At 55.0% G+C, this 15961-nt stretch overlaps 2 protein-coding genes across 10 annotated transcripts; one reads left to right on the top strand and one right to left on the bottom strand.

Annotated features, from left to right (window-relative positions):
* The first annotated feature begins 1723 nt into the window (after nt 1-1723).
* Nucleotides 1724-6810, top strand: TMUB2 (transmembrane and ubiquitin like domain containing 2). Of its 3 annotated transcripts, XM_084748108.1 has the most exons (4): nt 1754-1885; nt 2448-2461; nt 4533-5096; nt 5506-6810. In XM_084748108.1, the coding sequence occupies exons 2-4, from the start codon at nt 2457-2459 to the stop codon at nt 5867-5869; spliced, it is 933 nt and encodes a 310-aa protein (XP_084604234.1). In that variant the 5' UTR covers nt 1754-1885; nt 2448-2456; the 3' UTR covers nt 5870-6810. The 3 variants fall into 3 exon arrangements, with proteins under 3 accessions (XP_084604232.1, XP_084604233.1, XP_084604234.1); XM_084748106.1 differs by lacking the exon at nt 2448-2461 and having other exon boundaries at nt 1724-1885; XM_084748107.1 differs by having other exon boundaries at nt 1746-2461.
* Nucleotides 6811-6874: 64 nt separating this feature from the next.
* On the bottom strand, nt 6875-15624 carry ATXN7L3 (ataxin 7 like 3). 7 transcript variants are annotated; one of them, XM_084748086.1, is made up of 14 exons: nt 15462-15624; nt 15179-15315; nt 12485-12595; nt 12097-12229; nt 11729-11900; nt 11459-11556; nt 11255-11277; nt 10884-10950; nt 10650-10735; nt 10286-10354; nt 10035-10078; nt 9736-9807; nt 9499-9656; nt 6875-9401 (listed from the first exon to the last, which is right to left on the bottom strand). In XM_084748086.1, exons 2-14 carry the CDS (start codon nt 15299-15301, stop codon nt 9253-9255), a joined length of 1305 nt encoding a protein of 434 aa, XP_084604212.1. In that variant the 5' UTR covers nt 15302-15315; nt 15462-15624; the 3' UTR covers nt 6875-9252. The 7 variants fall into 7 exon arrangements, with proteins under 7 accessions (XP_084604212.1, XP_084604215.1, XP_084604217.1 ...); XM_084748089.1 differs by lacking the exons at nt 15179-15315; nt 15462-15624 and adding an exon at nt 13954-14559; XM_084748091.1 differs by lacking the exons at nt 15179-15315; nt 15462-15624 and adding an exon at nt 13250-13371.
* Between the last annotated feature and the right edge of the window lie 337 nt (nt 15625-15961).

A 15961-nucleotide genomic window follows, 5' to 3' on the forward strand; every position in this document is an offset into this window, starting at 1 on the left:
AAGATGGGAAGATCAGAAGTTCAAGGTCATCCACTACAGTGGTTCTCAACCTTTCTACAGCTGTAACCCTTTAATACAGTTCCTCATGTTGTGGTGACCCCGAACTGAAGAAGAGATAAACCTGTTTTTGTTAACCCCAAGTGTGGGATGGGAAACAGACTTGTGAGAAAACAGGAGATGTTTATCCACTCAGAAGTCGAACCACTTTGTGGGGGAGCTTGATTGTTGCCAGCTGAAAAACATCCTTGAACAGACTCTGGGAGGATACACACACACACACACACACACACACACACACACACACACACATACACACATATATGCCCAAAACAGGAGGTGGGGCTTTTTGGGTCTTGGTATTTTTGGCTGTTCATCGCTCCACTTCCAAGCACTCCCAGAGAGAACTGCTCCAGCGAAGGCTTTGGGGCTCTGGGGCTCCAGGTTCCAGCAGCAACTGTGAATTGCTGGTCTGCTAAAATCCTGCTGACTACGCCAGGAGAATCGTTCCTAGGAACTGATACCCAGAAGATTTCATTCTTGTTTTCTTTAATCTTCTTTTCCTCTTGTTTAGGCTAGTCGGCTTATAAGGGATGTACGCTCGGTTTATAAGTTCATAATAAAGTACAATTCTTAGTGAAACTGAGCCTACACCCAACCATAAAGATATTTTTGTTGGGGGATGGAGCGATGGCTCAGTGGTCAAGACCGCCACCTGCTCTTCCAGAGGTCCTGAGTACAATTCCCAGTAACCACAGTGGCTCACAACCATCTATACTGTGATTGATGCCCTCTTCTGGCCTGCAGGTGTACATGGAGACAGAACACTGTATACACAATAAATAAATCTTTTTTAAAAATCTTTTTGTTGCTACTTTATAACTAATTTTGCTACTGTTATGAATAGTAATGCAAATACTCTGTGAAAGGGGGTCGTTGAGAGTCGCTGCTCTACTACATAGGGAATTAACAGACAAAAATAGGAAAAACTGAGCCAGGGTGATAGATTTGGAGAGATGGTTCAACCTTTAAGAGCCCTTGCTGCTCTTTCCAGACCAGCTCCTAGGGATCCAACGCCCTCTTCTGGCCTCTGCAAGCACCCACACACGGCACACACACACAAACACAATAAATAAATAAATAAATGCAAAAAAATTAAATTTTAGGAGGGCATTGTATCTGTGTCTCTCTAAAATGCCTTCTCGCTTTATTTATCAGAGCTATACTGAGCAGGAATCTTCCAGTTCTGTAAATTGTCTTCTTGCTTGTTTCCTCGAGTAACAACTTTCTTAGAAGTCAGAAATACCAGGCCTTACAGATCCCAACATCGGAGCCCGGTGGGCATTGGCGGAGCAGTAATATATCCCATTAGATCCGGAGCTCGGGAGAGAAGCCGGAAAAAAAAACAAAAAACCAACAACCAAAAAACCCAAGCACGCGGCTGGCGGACCTGCAGAGCTTGCCAGGGCAAGCGTCTAAAGCGCGAAACCACGCCCCTTCCACAAGCACCACCCCAAGCCGCTTCTCTTCTTTTGGCCCCGCCTCTGACCTCTGGACGGCCTGAGGTCACGCCCACTGGGCGTGGCCTTGCCGCCGGAGGTCCGAAATCCCGCCAACAATGTCTCCGCCCCTCCAGCCTCGGCGCAACCGGGCCCTTTTATTTAAAGATTACGTTTACGTCAGTCCGCCTTACGTAGCTTTGCGTCATCAGTGCAAGGCGGGGTGGGCGGGACTTCCGGTTCCGGATGCTAACAGCTTCCGAGAAAAGCCGGAAGAGATCGGACCCTGGACAGACTCCTGAGTTGCCAGCCCCTCCCCCGACCCCTACGGAAAGACGAGTACAAAGACTGTCCTGGCGAAGTCAAAACATTTATCCTGGCTTTGTCAGGTGAGGCTCTCCTTCCCCATCCAGGCACACTCCCAATCTAAACCCCCTTTAACTTCCCATGACTCTCCGCGTCCTCAAGCCCCGCCCTCAGCTCTTCTGCCCCGCCCCGAAGTTTGAGGGGTGTGGATGGTTTGTGACCCCCCTCACCTGACCCTAATCATCACCGGCCGGGAGAGCCCGGCTTGGGCACTGCGACCGAAACCCAGAAGCCCTTCGGTTCGGGGGGCACATGGACTCTACTGCCACGGGAATAGGACCTCTCAGACGCAGAGCCATCGCTTCAGAAAAAGCAGGGTCGGGGACGACTCCCCGCCGCACGGTCAGGGTCGCCCACAGGCCTTGGAGCAGGCAGAGACGGGGTCCTCTCTGGCCCTTGCCCACGGCAGTTCCCTGTGTCCTCCGTTTCCATCTGTCTCTGCCACAGTTTTCTTTTGTGTAAATCACGGCTCCTGACATTAACCTTTACCATCAGGGGCTAGTGTGGGAGTGAGACGTAATTGCTATCATTTGTTTATGGAACAGTGTTAATTATTTTCCTTCGATGATTTCACGTCATCTTCAGAACAACCTTATGAGGTAGGTAACCGTTTAAAACCCCATTTTACTGATGAGAGAGCCGAGGCTTTGAGGAAGTTGGTGGAAGTTAACGTTAGCTAGAAGAGGGGTTACACTGCCATCCTTAATTTCCCTGACTCCAGGGCCAGTCTGTTAAGAAGACTGTGGGAGCCCTTCGAATGTCGGGGTGTCCCGCAAGTATCTTTGGAGCAGCTAGTGTGTGTGGCATTGCACTAAGCTTTGTACAAAGGGAGCGAGCTACCTTTGATTCTTATCTTCCAGGAGTCAATGAAAAGATGGACAGGTCACAAGTATAATGGCGTCTTATGGGTGCTGCGAGACTTGTGTGATAATGCTAATCACCAGATAGATTTGCCCTGGGACAGCTGTGCAAGTAGATTCCCCAAGGAAAAGAGAAGGTACTCCAAGGAATATGCAGAGAACCTCTGTGGGTTTCGGAGGAACTGCCGTAAAGAGGGAGAAGCCTTCCCAGCACAGGAGAGACTGACATAAGCGATCGTGGGAACTGTTGGGGAATTTCTCGAAATAATTTCTCCTTGGGCAATGGCTTTCCTGAAGCTGTCTTATGTAGCCAAAGCTGGCCTTGAACTTGCACTGTAGTGGAGGCTTGTTCTGAACCCCTGTTCCTACTGCCTTTATCTCCCAAGTCCTGGGATAACCGAACGTGCTGGGACATACGCTGGATATGCTAGAACGTTGGTTTTGTAGTTAGGTGTGCGTCAAGCCAATGGAGACCAAAGGGGTAATGTTTCTAGCGTCTGCCCCATGTGGCTCCCCAGAACTTGCCAGAATAGTTTCATAGACAAACATGTCTGCTGATAGCCCCAATACATTTGTCCATGTGAAGTGATCTCATTCCATTGATAGATCAATATATATATATATATATTTATTTGGGCTCTTGACATCTGGGCATGAATGGGCCTGTGCTTATGAAGGAGTCTTTTTTTTCTTTTAATTCTTTTTTTCTTTTCTTTTTCTTTTTTTCTTAGCTTTTTTTTTTTTTTTTTTCAAAACAGGGTTTGTGTAGCCTTAGCTGTCCTGGACTCACTTTGTAGATGAGGCTGGCCTTGAACTCACAGTGATCCACCTGCCTCTGCCTCCCTGAGTGCTGGGATTAAATGAGTGTGCCACCATGCCGGGCTTCATATGCTTCTTCAAGACAGGGTTTCTCTGTGTAGCCCTGGCTGTCCTGGAACTCACTATGTGGACCAGGCTGGCCTCTCGTTCATAGAGATCCACCTGTCTCCACGTCCCCAGTGCTGAGATTAAAGTCATGTGCTACCACTGCCTGGCTGAAGGAATCTTTTTGTTCTCTGAAACTACCATTGCTCCTGCTGGGGGTGGGAGGCAGGAGGGCATGTATGTGCTTGGTCACATGTTAGAAATCCTAGAGAAACTCCAGGTTTAAAGAAGCAAATGTAAGCCAGGTGGTGGCGCACGCCTTTAATCCCAGCACTCGGGAGGCAGAGGCAGGCGGATCGCTGTGAGTTTGAGGCCAGCCTGGTCTACAAAGTGAGTCCAGGATAGCCAGGGCTACACAGGAAGAAAGACCTTGTCTCGAAAAACCAAAGGGGGAGGGGAACCCTATGAAAAGAAGAAGCAAATGTTTTTTTCTTCATTATCCTCTCCCCCCCAGGCCTCCCCCCAAAAAAAGCAGCAGGATGTGGTGGCATACGCTTTTAATCCCATCACTTGGGAGGCAGTAGCCAGCAGATCTCTGTAAGTTTGAGACCAGCCTGGTCTACAGAGTTCCAGGGCAGACAGAGAAACCTGTCTTGAAATCCAAAAAAAAAAAAAAAAAAAAAAGCAGCTTATGAGACTTTTCCAAGTGACCTGTGCTCCTTATGGGCATAGAATCTAAAAGCTAGAGTTTCACGGTAGAGGCCAAGGGTAAGTCCTTGGCTTGAGATTTGAAGGTCTACAGTTAGGGAGGCTGATTGTCTTTTCTACACAACATTAAACTTCCATCTTTTTTTTTTTACCTAGCCTGACTTAAAAATTAAACAAACTAGAAACTTGGTCATAACCCCTCAGGCCCGGCTAATGTTGTCCCCTTTTGTTCCTGCAGTGTGGACCCGGTCAGCAGCCAGGCCATGGAGCTCTCTGACGTCACCCTCATTGAGGGTGTGGGTAATGAGGTGATGGTGGTGGCAGGTGTGGTGGTGCTGATTCTAGCCTTGGTCCTAGCCTGGCTCTCTACCTATGTAGCAGACAGCAGTAACAACCAACTGCTGGGCACCATCGTGTCAGCAGGCGACACATCTGTTCTCCACCTGGGGCACGTGGACCAGTTGGTAAGCCAAGGCACTCCAGAGCCAACTGAACTCCCCCGTCCGTCCGAGCATAATGATGAGAAGGCTGAAGAGACCGGTGATAGTGGGGGAGATGCCACTGGGGAACCTGGAGCCAGGGGAGATGTGGAGCCCAGTCTTGAGCATCTCCTGGACATCCAGGGCCTGCCGAAAAGACAAGCCGGCCTGGAAAGCAGCCGCCCAGATGCTGGCCTGGCATTAGAGGATGGCACCTGCCTCTCTCCCAGCCCTAGCCTCATCAATGTTCGCCTCAAGTTCCTCAATGACACCGAGGAGCTAGCTGTAGCCAGGCCAGAGGACACTGTGGGTACTCTAAAAAGGTGAGTGGTAGGCTGGGAAGAGGACAGTTGCTCATGACTTGTGCCTCGGGCATTGGTTTCCCTGAAGAAGTTGGTGTAGCTGTCTAAGCAACAGGAGTTTTTGTTGTTATTGTTTTGTCAGTTTTATTTTTTCGAGACAGGGTTTCTCTGTGTAATAGCCCTGGCTGTCCTGGACTTGTTTTGTAGACCAGGCTGACCTCGAACTCACAGCGATCTGCCTGCCTCTGCCTCCTGAGCGTGGGCCACCACCGTCTAGCCTAACAGAGGAAGTTTGGAGGCTGGCCTCTGCTAAGGGGAGATGCCAGACGTCCACAGGCAGTGCAGCATGTTCTCCCATGCCGCGCTTTGTTGGTCCAGGCATGTACATATATCCTTAGTCTTTATCCAGTCTTTTCTCTCACCCTTGTAGCAAATACTTCCCTGGACAAGAGAGCCAGATGAAGCTCATCTACCAGGGTCGGCTGCTGCAGGACCCAGCACGCACGTTGAGTTCGCTGAACATCACCAACAACTGTGTGATTCACTGCCACCGCTCACCCCCAGGAGCACCTGTTTCTGGCCCCTCAGCCTCCTTGACCCCCTCAAGCACTGAACCATCCAGCCTTGGTGTCAACGTGGGCAGCCTCATGGTGCCTGTGTTTGTGGTGCTTTTGGGTGTGGTCTGGTACTTCCGCATCAATTACCGCCAGTTCTTCACAGCTCCTGCCACGGTCTCCTTGGTGGGAGTCACCGTCTTCTTCAGCTTCCTGGTATTTGGGATGTATGGAAGATAAGGACAACAGGAGACAAAGGCATGGTCTCCCTTCTTCACAGCTGCCCCCCTTTCCTGGCCAGAGCTGGGCCCAAGGACCTGGGAGGGATGGGAAGGATATGGGGGGTACCCTGTCCATAAGACTCAGGAAGCAGATGTGTGGCTTCCCTTTGTGTCCACAGGGTACAGATATCTCTGCAAGCACAACTCAGGTAGAAACAAGGATATCACCTTCCCTCTTTTAGAATCCCGAGGTTCAAAGGCCAAGCTCAGTGAGAAGCCTGGCCTCTAGGTCTTCCCTCCTGGCTGTGGCCCTAGCCCTCCCCCGGTGTCTTGCATGTCTGCTCCCTAGCCCCCCGGGGTTGCTGCCAGGGCAGCTCAGCATGGCCTTAGTGCACCCCGTAGGGAGCCTCAAGTACCTTCCACTCCTTAGATGAGTGGATCTTTTGAAACTAACTTCATAGGCAGGGATGAAGACTGCCAGCTTTCCCTATGGTACCCAGCTGCCACCACCTCCTTCCTGTGCCCCTTGTAGCAGAATAGGATATTTTGCTCTCTTTCAAAGCACTTTGCTTGCCTTTTTTGTTGTTGTGTTTTGTTTTTTAAGACAGGGTCTCTCTGTGTAGCCTTGGCAGTTTTGGACTCGATTTGTAGACCAGGCTGGCCTGGAACTCACAGTGATCCGCCTGCCCCTGCCGGGATTACAGGAGCGCATTGCCACCACCACACGGTGTGCCCCCCATTTTTTTTTTCCTAAATAGGCCTTTAAAGAGTTTAGGGCCCCCAGCGTTGAGAAACCAAGCCACCACAGCTGCCGCTAACCTAGGCCTAAGACTGCGAAAGAACACTGGCCCTACTCCAGTGTCCTGCTCAGTTCCAAGGACAGGCTCTTGGTATAGATAGCCCTACACTAGGCCCATAGATGGCTGGTCAGTATGAGCGAATAAAATATCATTTTATGGCTGTGGCGCCTCTTTGTGACCGCTCTGCCCTTAGCAGCATGGTAATGAGGATGGGTAGGCCAGGCTTACCAACGGGAGATGCAGTTTATTTACACCAGCAGCCATGGGGGCAAAGGGGAAATACACAGCGTTTACAAAGTTAGCTACCTGTACAGGATGGATTACATATGCAAAAATAAAAATCTCAAGACCACAGGACAGCGTGAGCCCCACCCCCCTCCCCCAATGACCCCAGCATGCGGTAATGCCAGGCGGGTGGCCCCTGGGCATGCGGGGGGGAGTGATGCATGGAAAAGCCACCGGCCATGGAAATTAGTACAGAACCCCCCACACACACTCAGACACATGATAGGATACAGGGTGGACGACACCTAGCCAGGGTGGGGGGATGGGAATTGAAACCCACACAGCCTGCTGTTAGAGGGAGGGAGTTGGGAGTTCCTAGCCCCTGGTCTACACAGTAGGGAGGGCATACTCCCCAGAAGGAAGGGGTTTGTTCCCTCAGGGTCCCTGCAGGACCAAGCCCATCTCTTACCCAGCCTGGGCAGGGGGCTCTGCCCTGAGGGTGAGCCAAGGAACAGCGGGAGGTTTTGTGGACAAACCAGTTTCCAAACTAGTCCCTCCAACCAGAGGGAAAGGAGAGGCGGGAGAGCAGAGTTGGCCTGAGCTGCAGCTACTTCTCCGAAGGGCTAGGGGGCCTGGGCCTGCTTCCCCTGACCTTCAGCAGGCTTCCACGCCTGTGCTTGGGGGGTGGGGGTGGGGGGTGCAAGAACCTTCTCTCCCTGTCATGGAGGAAGGCTGTGGAGGGCCAAGGACAGAGGAGCCCAGGCTCCAGATTTATTCTAACTCCTGCCAAAATTGGTTTGAGTTTTTAAAAGATAATCACAATGCTTGGGCTAAAAATCAGTTTGTAACCAGGTATCAGCCACACTCTGAACCACCCCGGGGACAGACCGACTTCCAAACAAGGTCCTGCAGCCTAGCTGTTGTTCCCTTAGCCCTCTACGGTCCCTAGCCCAAATCAGTCGAGCCAGTCCTGGGTACTAGCTACCCAGTATAGGAGTGGCTCCTCCTGGGAAGAGAGGGGACATGTATAGCAAGTGCCAGAAAACTCGGCTCAGGGTCAACCCCAACCTTGTAAGTCAGCTGTACTCCAGCCCACAGCCAGGTCGAGCTCCAAGGCATGATGGTACCTGCCTGGAGGTGGGACAGTATCTCCTTTTGGGATACAGGACAGGAAGGTGGGGGCCCTGACAACAGTCCCACAGAGGGGCAACAGCACCCCTCAACCTCTGCTGACAACCCAGGGCAGGGACTGCCTTCTCATCCACCCTACTCCTAGCAAAGGGAGAGAGAGGCACAGATTAGGGTTTTTCCTCAGAGCCCCAAACCACAAGTACAGAATAAATAACTTAAAAGCGGCAAGGGAAGGGGGAACAGGGCAGGCTTTAGAGGTGGGAGCACTGAGAGGAACCGAAGCTGGTCAAGGTGAAGGGTGGCAAGCAGCAGCTGGGAACTCAGGCTGCCCCAGCAGGGCAGGGCAGGGCGGGGGTGGGGACTGGGAGGGAGAACACGGGGCCACCCCAGGAGGGTGAGGCTGGGCCCCTTCCTGGGGCAGGGAATGAGGTAAGAAACATTTCAAATAAAGCAGCACCGTCCTCTCACCTGGGCCGCTCCTCACAGCCCTGGGGCAGGGAGGGCAGGGGGCCACTCTGATACAGGCTCCCTCTGCCTACCCTCCCCTTCCCATTCCTTGAAGCTGTAGAGGCTGGAGGCCCTTTCCCGGCACCCAACAACAAAAGGACAGCTCCTGCTGCCAAGGAGGCCCATGGGGACTGAGGGAAAAGGGCTGCCCCTGTGAGGCAGTTCTAGACGCCCACCTCAGCAGACAGCACTGTGCCTGCTGACCCCGGGGACTGGGGACATCTGATAGGACTCTGCACACAGACAGGACATACCGGCCCTGCCCCTCAGCTCCAAGCACCGGACCCATTCACATTGCTGAGGGCAGCCAGGGGAGGCCCCCTCTGGGCTCAGCTTCCAACCCAAAGCCACCTGGGTAGCCACAATGCCCCTCGGCAGGGCTTAGTCCAGTTCCTGGGGTGGGGAGCAGGCAGTGGCCTGGCACAGTGCCCAGGTCAGGCCCCCAGCCTAGCTGGACATCCAGTAACTCACAGAATAAATAGGAAAACCGCCTCCCCACCAAACTTATGTCCAAGGCATAATATGTCCAGGTCTGAGTCCTGTACGCCGAGGAGTCACGCTTCGTTGCAGAGGACCCTGACACCCCCCAGGGGCATATAACTGGATCTTCTGCCTGCCTGGTCCACCAAGCTTCCCAAGCTCAAACCCCCAGCAGCTGTCCATATGCCAGGCTAGGCTGCCTGGGTGGGGGTCGGGAAGAGAGGGCTCTCTCAGCCAAAGGCTATCCCTTGCACCCAAGTCAGTTGATGTCATCATAGATGCTGGGCGTTGGGGGAGCCGGTGGCTTTGGCTTCTTCTTCTTGTTGGAGCCCAGGCCGGAAGCAGTCCCTACCAAGCTCAGATGGGATTTCTTTTTCTTGGTTTTCCGTGACTCAGAGCTGTTGGTACCTGCAAAAAAGTAGGCATAAGTGATGAAAGTGGAGTTATAGAGGGAGAGGGAGTGACGCAGTGCCAAAAGCCTTGAAGATGAATTGCCATTGTATACCTAGACCCCATCCCTGATTTTCACTAGTCTTGGAGGAGCCTGAATCAGAAGGTGAGAGATCTGAAGAGCCGTCCCACTGAAGCCGGCTGATGAGGGCCTGGCTGTCAGTCATGTCAAAGCCATCGTTGTCCAAGGAGCTCTCGACCTCCGGAAGGACGCTGGAAAGAGTCAAAGCAGCATGTTAGGGAAAGAGATCACAGACCTGACCCCCACCACTCTTCTGAAAAGCTCACTTACGCTGAGGGCCCAAGGAAATAAATCCGTACGGTTCGCCTCTGTTCATCCGTGTGCTGCGGGCAGCGTAGTGACCTGGTGGGGACAGAATGATCAGACCCTGACAAGGCAGGGAAGGACTTCAGGGACTCAGGTGGAGCAGAAGCTGGAGGGGCAGGGAAAGAGTCAGTGGTGAAGCCCCAGATGGTCGCCGAATAAGGCCAATTAGCTGAAGGGAGGTAAGGATGGGGGCCCACTGCTCACGTCCAGGGGTACTCCCAGCCCACGCCCAGAATCAGGTCCTCCTCGGTGTCTGTGCTCACCTTGTGCACATCTTCTTGGTATGTTCAGAAATCACTCCACATTGCTGGAAGAGGAACACAGCTGAAAGGAGGGTAGGTAAGGGGCCTCCCCGGAACACCAGATGCTCCCTCTACACAGAGGAGAAACCAGCCCCAGAGCAGGTGGACCAGGAAGTCTGCTTTCAGAAACTATGGCTGCTGCTGCTATGACACCTGAGGGACACTGCCTGCTGCGCAGCCCACACCGAGCCCCTCCCTCTCCAGCTACACACCGTAGTGAGCAGGCTCCGCAGCTCGTCAGGCCCCAGAGTCTCATAGCTGATCCCAGTTGAGTTGCTATACTGTGAGGGAACCAGAGGTACAGGTCAGAGAAATAAAAAAAGGGGGGGCAGACAGGAGAGGGTGGGAATGGGAACCAGTCCCTCTCATGCCTGCCTCCATGCAGTTTTCCAGAAGTCCTTCCAACCTACCTGTGGATGGACAGGATGGGGCCCACACAGAACACGAACACCCAACACCTACACAGCTCTACAAGCACGTCTAGTGGCCAGCATCCTGAGCTGCCTTGTTCAAATCCCAGCCACCTCACAAGAGCAGTGGGATGCAGGGTACGAAGGGCGGGTGCCTTCTACTCACCTTAAAAGGGTCAGAGTTGCTAAGTTCCCCTGAAGAAGAAAAAAGAAGGGGAAGGGTGTTTGATGCAGAGGTACAGACAGAGAACCCTGAAAATAACCAGAGAGGAAGTGGGGGTGACAGAAGGATCACAGGCCCTCCCTCCCACTCCTGCCCTCTTGCCTCCCTCCTACCCCCACGACAAGTCCTGTAATAGTACAGGTAGCAGCGTGTCCCTGTTGGTCTAGCCCCACTTACCATTTTTGTGTTTTAAAGACTTGGATCTTCGAGGGGAATTAGGGTTCTGGAATGGGAGATACCATAGCTTTGGGGAAAGGGCAACGATAAGGGGGAGCCGAGAACCCAGGGAAGGAAAACAGATTTGACAAAGAAACGACCTCAAACTCGTACTATTCCTCCCCAGGAAGAGGCCTTTCTGCCTATATTCCCTCCCTCCATCCCTGCCTCCCACCAGCAAAACCTCTGGAGCTTTCTTGCCCACCAGATACCCTTATTACCAAACCCAGAGAGGCTCCCCAGTGGCCTCACACTTGAGTCAAGAGACCTGCCCAAAAGGGAGGGTATCTGTCCTTCACCCAAACTTCCCCCATGCTCGCCCCGGCTCTCACCTTGTCTGATTTTCTCTTCTTGGCTGGGGAACAACGGAACAAAGAACACAGTTATTTCTAGGTTCTCATTCTCAAGAGCATTTACATGCTTTCAAAACCACATTCTTCCCCCGTCATCAGGACAGTTTATGGCAAACATATACTCTACCCCTACTTTCCCACTTCCTCCCAGTTTCTCCCAGGTTTCCCCATATCCCCAAACACCTTTCTTCTCTGAGCCATAGGACCAGTCATTGTCATTGATGTCATCGTTGTCTTCTTGGTCACTCTCAGACTTGTTCATATTGTTGCTATTGGCAATCCTGCCCAGAGTTGAAAAGAAAAAGGGTCAAGGGACATCGGTACACTACATTACAGCGAAGGACCAAGCATGGTCCACCCTCTGCACCCTGCCAGTCAGTGCCCCACAAGACTACGCTGCATACAGACCGCACAAGATGTGCATCACTGGTGTTAGAAGCAAGGGGCTCTCACCGACGGTTGGCGATTCGGCTGCTGTTGCGACCCATTCCCAGGCACTTCTCCAGGTGGGGGGCAAAGCGGGAGGCAGCAATACTGCGGCTGCAATTAGGGCAGACACACTCCTTGCTCTTCCACTGGTTGAAAACCTGTCCAAAGATGTCCAAGCCAGGCTGGTCCACGATCTCTGGGGACAGGAGAGGCGTGGCGATCAGAGAGGGCCCTTACCTCCTCTTCTCACCTCTGGTCCCAGGCCCTCTTTGAACTCATCCTTGCCTGGGCTCACAGGAGCTCCAGGCTCCCCACCTAGGGTGGTTTCTAGAGAACCCTCTCACTTCTTCCTGGGCAGAGCCAAACCATTCTCCTTCCACCCTGAAGCTCACCAAAATCCTTCATGCTGTCAGGATCCGTATCATCCAGGAAGAAGTAGCCACACTTGACAGCCCGGTGTACCTCAAAGCAGAATCCCAAACAAGAATCCTCCACCAGGTCGGCATAGATCTCCTGAGCGATGGCCTGGGTCCCAGGAGAGAACACGGTCACAAGGGCAGCACCCCCGGCCCCCACAAACAAGATGCTTTCTCTGTCACTTTCCCCACCTTGATTCTTTGAGTTCTTTCTTCCTCCCAGATCCTGGGGCCTTTGCAGCTGGCCTTTCCCTCTAAGGAACAAGGCTGACTACCCAAATTCCTCCTTTGGCATAGATGCCAGATATAGCGACGCAGAGACATCATGAGAAAGAACTAGAGGCACACGTGGGGGAGCCCTCACCTCTAGTTTGCTGTTATCCAGGCCAGACAAAGACATTTCCTCCATTTTCATTTGTAAACTCTTGTGGAGACGGCGCTCTGACTGCTCATAGCACAGCGGGCGGCGACGGGGCTGCACACATGGAGGTGGGGGTGTTGGGATGAGTCCAAGACACCTCCAAAGACTGCCACCTCCCCTCGCCACCTCCCAGCCCAGGGCTTAATCCTGGCATCAGAGTGTCTCCCTCCCCAAAGGCCCCGATCACTACTGGATGGTCCTTCAGGGCCTGAATACCAGAGGTGGCCTAGTCCTTCCCAGGCCTAAGCTCAGGCCCTGAACTGTACTGCCAATCAGACTCTGGATCTATAGGAGGCAGCAGCTCATCCAGGTACCCAAAACTCAAACCCCTCTTTGATACCCATGGTGCAATGCAGCAGGGGGGAGGAGAAGGAACTCTAAGGCCTCAAAGCAAACCCACAGGGTGTGGCAAAGAACTGCACAGACTCAAGACAACCTCCCCCCTTTCTTTCCCTAAGGGCTCTCAGAGTCACCTCTGCTTTCAGCCAGGATGTCCACTTGGGGGGGTACTGCTACCAGGAGTAGGAATGGCCCTAAGACCCTACAACCTTCACCCCCACTCTGTCTTCTCTTAAAATAAGCGTGCCACTCTATGAGAGGAACAGAGCCCACAGAAGCCTACAGGCAAAGGGCATTTCCAGCCACCGCGAACAGGAGCAGAGAGGGGAGGCCCGCGGTACGCACCCGAGGAGTGGGCACTCCCCTTACCTGTTCTTTTAGATCGCACCCTCCCTCCCTCAGGACCAGCCCGGAAGTCTCTCCAAGAGCCCCAAAGTCCAGAAATCCCCACCGTAGGATTCAGAAACAGCGCCCACAGTTCGGGGCCCCACTGAACGGTGGGTACGAGTTTAAGGAGCTGCCGGCCTCGAGTGGGGTGGGGACTGACAAATGAGCCAGGGGCACTGGGAAGGGTAGCAGGCCGTGCCGCGGCTCTTCTCCCGTCCTTGCGGCACTGCTGCTGCATCATACCGACTGGGGGGAGGAGAACCGAGCCGCCCAAGGCCGGCAGCCGGCCGGGACAGACCGACCCCCAGAGAGTAAGCAGAGTGGGACGCGTCCCGACCCCTCTCTGTCGCCGCCTGCCCAGAACCCGGACCGGCCGGGGAGAGGAGTCCGGGAGGGTGTCTCTATTGTCCCGGGGGCTGGGGCCTGGCTCCCTAACAAAGGCCCCGCGCCCCCTCCCCGGCCGGCCCTGCCCCGCCCAAGAAGGACCCAGCCAGGGGGAAACCGGGGGGCCCCCGGCCCGGCCGGGAAGCCGGGGAAAGCCGGGCGTTTCCGCGTCGGCCCGGGGGGAGGGGAAGGGGCGCTGACCCAGACCTGGGGGGGGGGGGGGAGAAGGGGGCCCAAGCCCCGCCTTGAGCCCCGCCCCCCGCCCCCCGCAGGCCCCTCCCCCGTCCCCGTTCCGTACTCACCCCGCCCGGGGGGCCGCGCCGGGGCCCGGCGGCCTCTTAGGGCCGCGTCCTCCGGCGACGGCGGCGGCGGCGGCTGCTTCGGAGCCCCATGTCCGTCGGTCCGTCCTCGCCTCTCCCCGGGGCCCGGGGCCGGGGGGTTGGGCTGCCCCCCCGCCTCGCCGCCTCACCGGGCGGCCATGGCCCCTTCCCCTCCCTTCTCGTCCCGTCGCCGCCTCCTCCTCACCTCACCCCGCCCGCGCGCAGTCCGCGCGCCGTCCGCGCGCCCCTCCCCCCGCCCCCCACTCCAGCCCGCCTCTCCCGGGCGGGGGGTGCGGCGCGAGCCCGGAGCGCGCGCGCGTGCCGCGACCGGAGGATGGATGGATGGAGCAAGCGAGGACGCGAGCGTGCGCGCGCGCGCCCCTGTGCCCCCTCCCTCGGCGCGGGCGCGAGGCCAGGCGCGAGCGCGCTCCAACCTCCTCCTCTTCCTCCTCCCGCCCCTCCTCAACACCCCGCCCTCGCCCTCCCTTCCTCTTCCTCCTTTCGCTTTCGCGCTCCCAGCGACTGCTAACGCCTGCTGGAAGGGCCCAAGCGCGTGCGTCTGCCCCGCGGCCGCCGCTCGGCAGCATTTGCTCCAGGGGGCGGGGACCGGGAGGGGGAGGAGGGGCGCCACGCCGCCGTCCAAAGTACCGGCAGACGGGAACTGGGGCGGGGAGGTGGGCGGGGCCTCCGTGGACGAGCTCAGCCAATCGCGGAGTCTCCTTGGCCCAGGAGGCCCAATAGGCTAGAGGTGGGTGGGGCAGCGTTCAAGGTGAGGTGCGCGGTGCGCCGGGGGCGGGGACTTGGTGCTGTCCCGGCCGGCTCGGGGGCGGAGGCAACGGGGTGGCGTCGAAAGAGAGCGCCGGCTCCTAGCCGAGCCTGGGACGCCTTCCGGCCCAGGCACCCCCGCCCTTCCCGCGGGGCTCCCTGCTCTGCTACCCGACCGATCGCTCCCCACTTTGACCCCGAGGCATGCAGTCACTTGTGTGACAAGGATGGGCTCGGAGTGGGTCGCAATTAGGTGCTCGGACGGAAAACACTTAGAAAGGGACTGGTCTGCGATCGTTCTCCGGGCTTTGGAGTGGGTCCCTAGCCACCCCTGGCCTCCGAACCCAAAAGAGCTGAGGGGAGAAGGTCCACAGCCGAGTGCGAGCTGCGCCCTTTTGAGCAGAGGGAGCTCCACGCCCGAATCCTAATTTAGATCCCACACCTGCTCGCCTTTCCTGCTTCCGGAGCCCACGCTGGACCCTCCACCTCTCAGACAGCCTGCTTGGCACCGGCCACGCTCTGCCAACAGTAAATGCTGCTCCGCTGGGAGAGCCCTTATCCGCATATTCTCGCCTCTCGCTACGGGAGGAAAGAAAAGTCCTTTTCTCCGATACTGAAGGCGTTTAGATTTGCGCTCCCATTTAGGTAGCCGTGTCTGCCACCTTGGAACTGTTGTGTTACAGCCCTCTAGTTTCAGATAAAATTAAAACCCCGAAATCACGTACTTGGAAAGCCATCATTGGCTCTTCAGTCTTCAGCAAACATTTATGGAGATCGGTTGGTAGATAATCCGAAGCGGTTAGCGGTTAAAAATCACACGTTAGTGTGACCTTTGCTTAACTCAGTGGACTAGGCAAGAGAGCTGCTTATATCTCAGTTTCTCCCATTGCCAAAGGGCATAATGTTAGTACGGATGCCCTGGGGATTGCTAACAAATAGGGTAATGCCCCGCGCCACACCTTTAATCACAAGATTAAGGAGGCAGAAGCAGGAGGATCTTTGAGTTGAGGCCAGCCTTATCTCCATAAATAGTTCCAAGGCCACAAAGTGAGACCCTACCTCCCAAACAAAATAGAAGCTAACATGGCAGTGAGTGAGAGACTCTTAGGTGTCTGCTAAATCTTTTTGGTTTTGTTTCTCTGGCTGTCCTGGAACTTGCTCTGTAGACGAGGGACTTGCTCTGCCTCAAACCCAGAGAACTGCCTGCCTCTGCCTCCTGAGTGCT

Source organism: Acomys minous (assembly GCF_964271855.1).
Source record: "Acomys minous genome assembly, chromosome: 12".
In the NCBI taxonomy this organism is placed as follows: Eukaryota; Metazoa; Chordata; class Mammalia; order Rodentia; family Muridae; genus Acomys; species Acomys minous.

Coding starts and splice junctions, on each gene's coding strand:
- TMUB2 (XM_084748106.1), top strand. CDS start 1,743: ATGCTAACAGCTTCCGAGAAAAGCCGGAAGAGATCGGACCCTGGACAG. Junction 1,886..4,532: donor ATTTATCCTGGCTTTGTCAG/GTGAGGCTCTCC, acceptor TTGTTCCTGCAG/TGTGGACCCGGTCAGCAGCC. Junction 5,097..5,505: donor ACTGTGGGTACTCTAAAAAG/GTGAGTGGTAGG, acceptor TCACCCTTGTAG/CAAATACTTCCCTGGACAAG.
- ATXN7L3 (XM_084748086.1), bottom strand. CDS start 15,301: ATGCGGATAAGGGCTCTCCCAGCGGAGCAGCATTTACTGTTGGCAGAG. Junction 12,596..15,178: donor GAAGCAGGAAAGGCGAGCAG/GTGTGGGATCTA, acceptor CCATGTGTGCAG/CCCCGTCGCCGCCCGCTGTG. Junction 10,736..10,883: donor GTCTTTAAAACACAAAAATG/GTAAGTGGGGCT, acceptor GGTTATTTTCAG/GGTTCTCTGTCTGTACCTCT.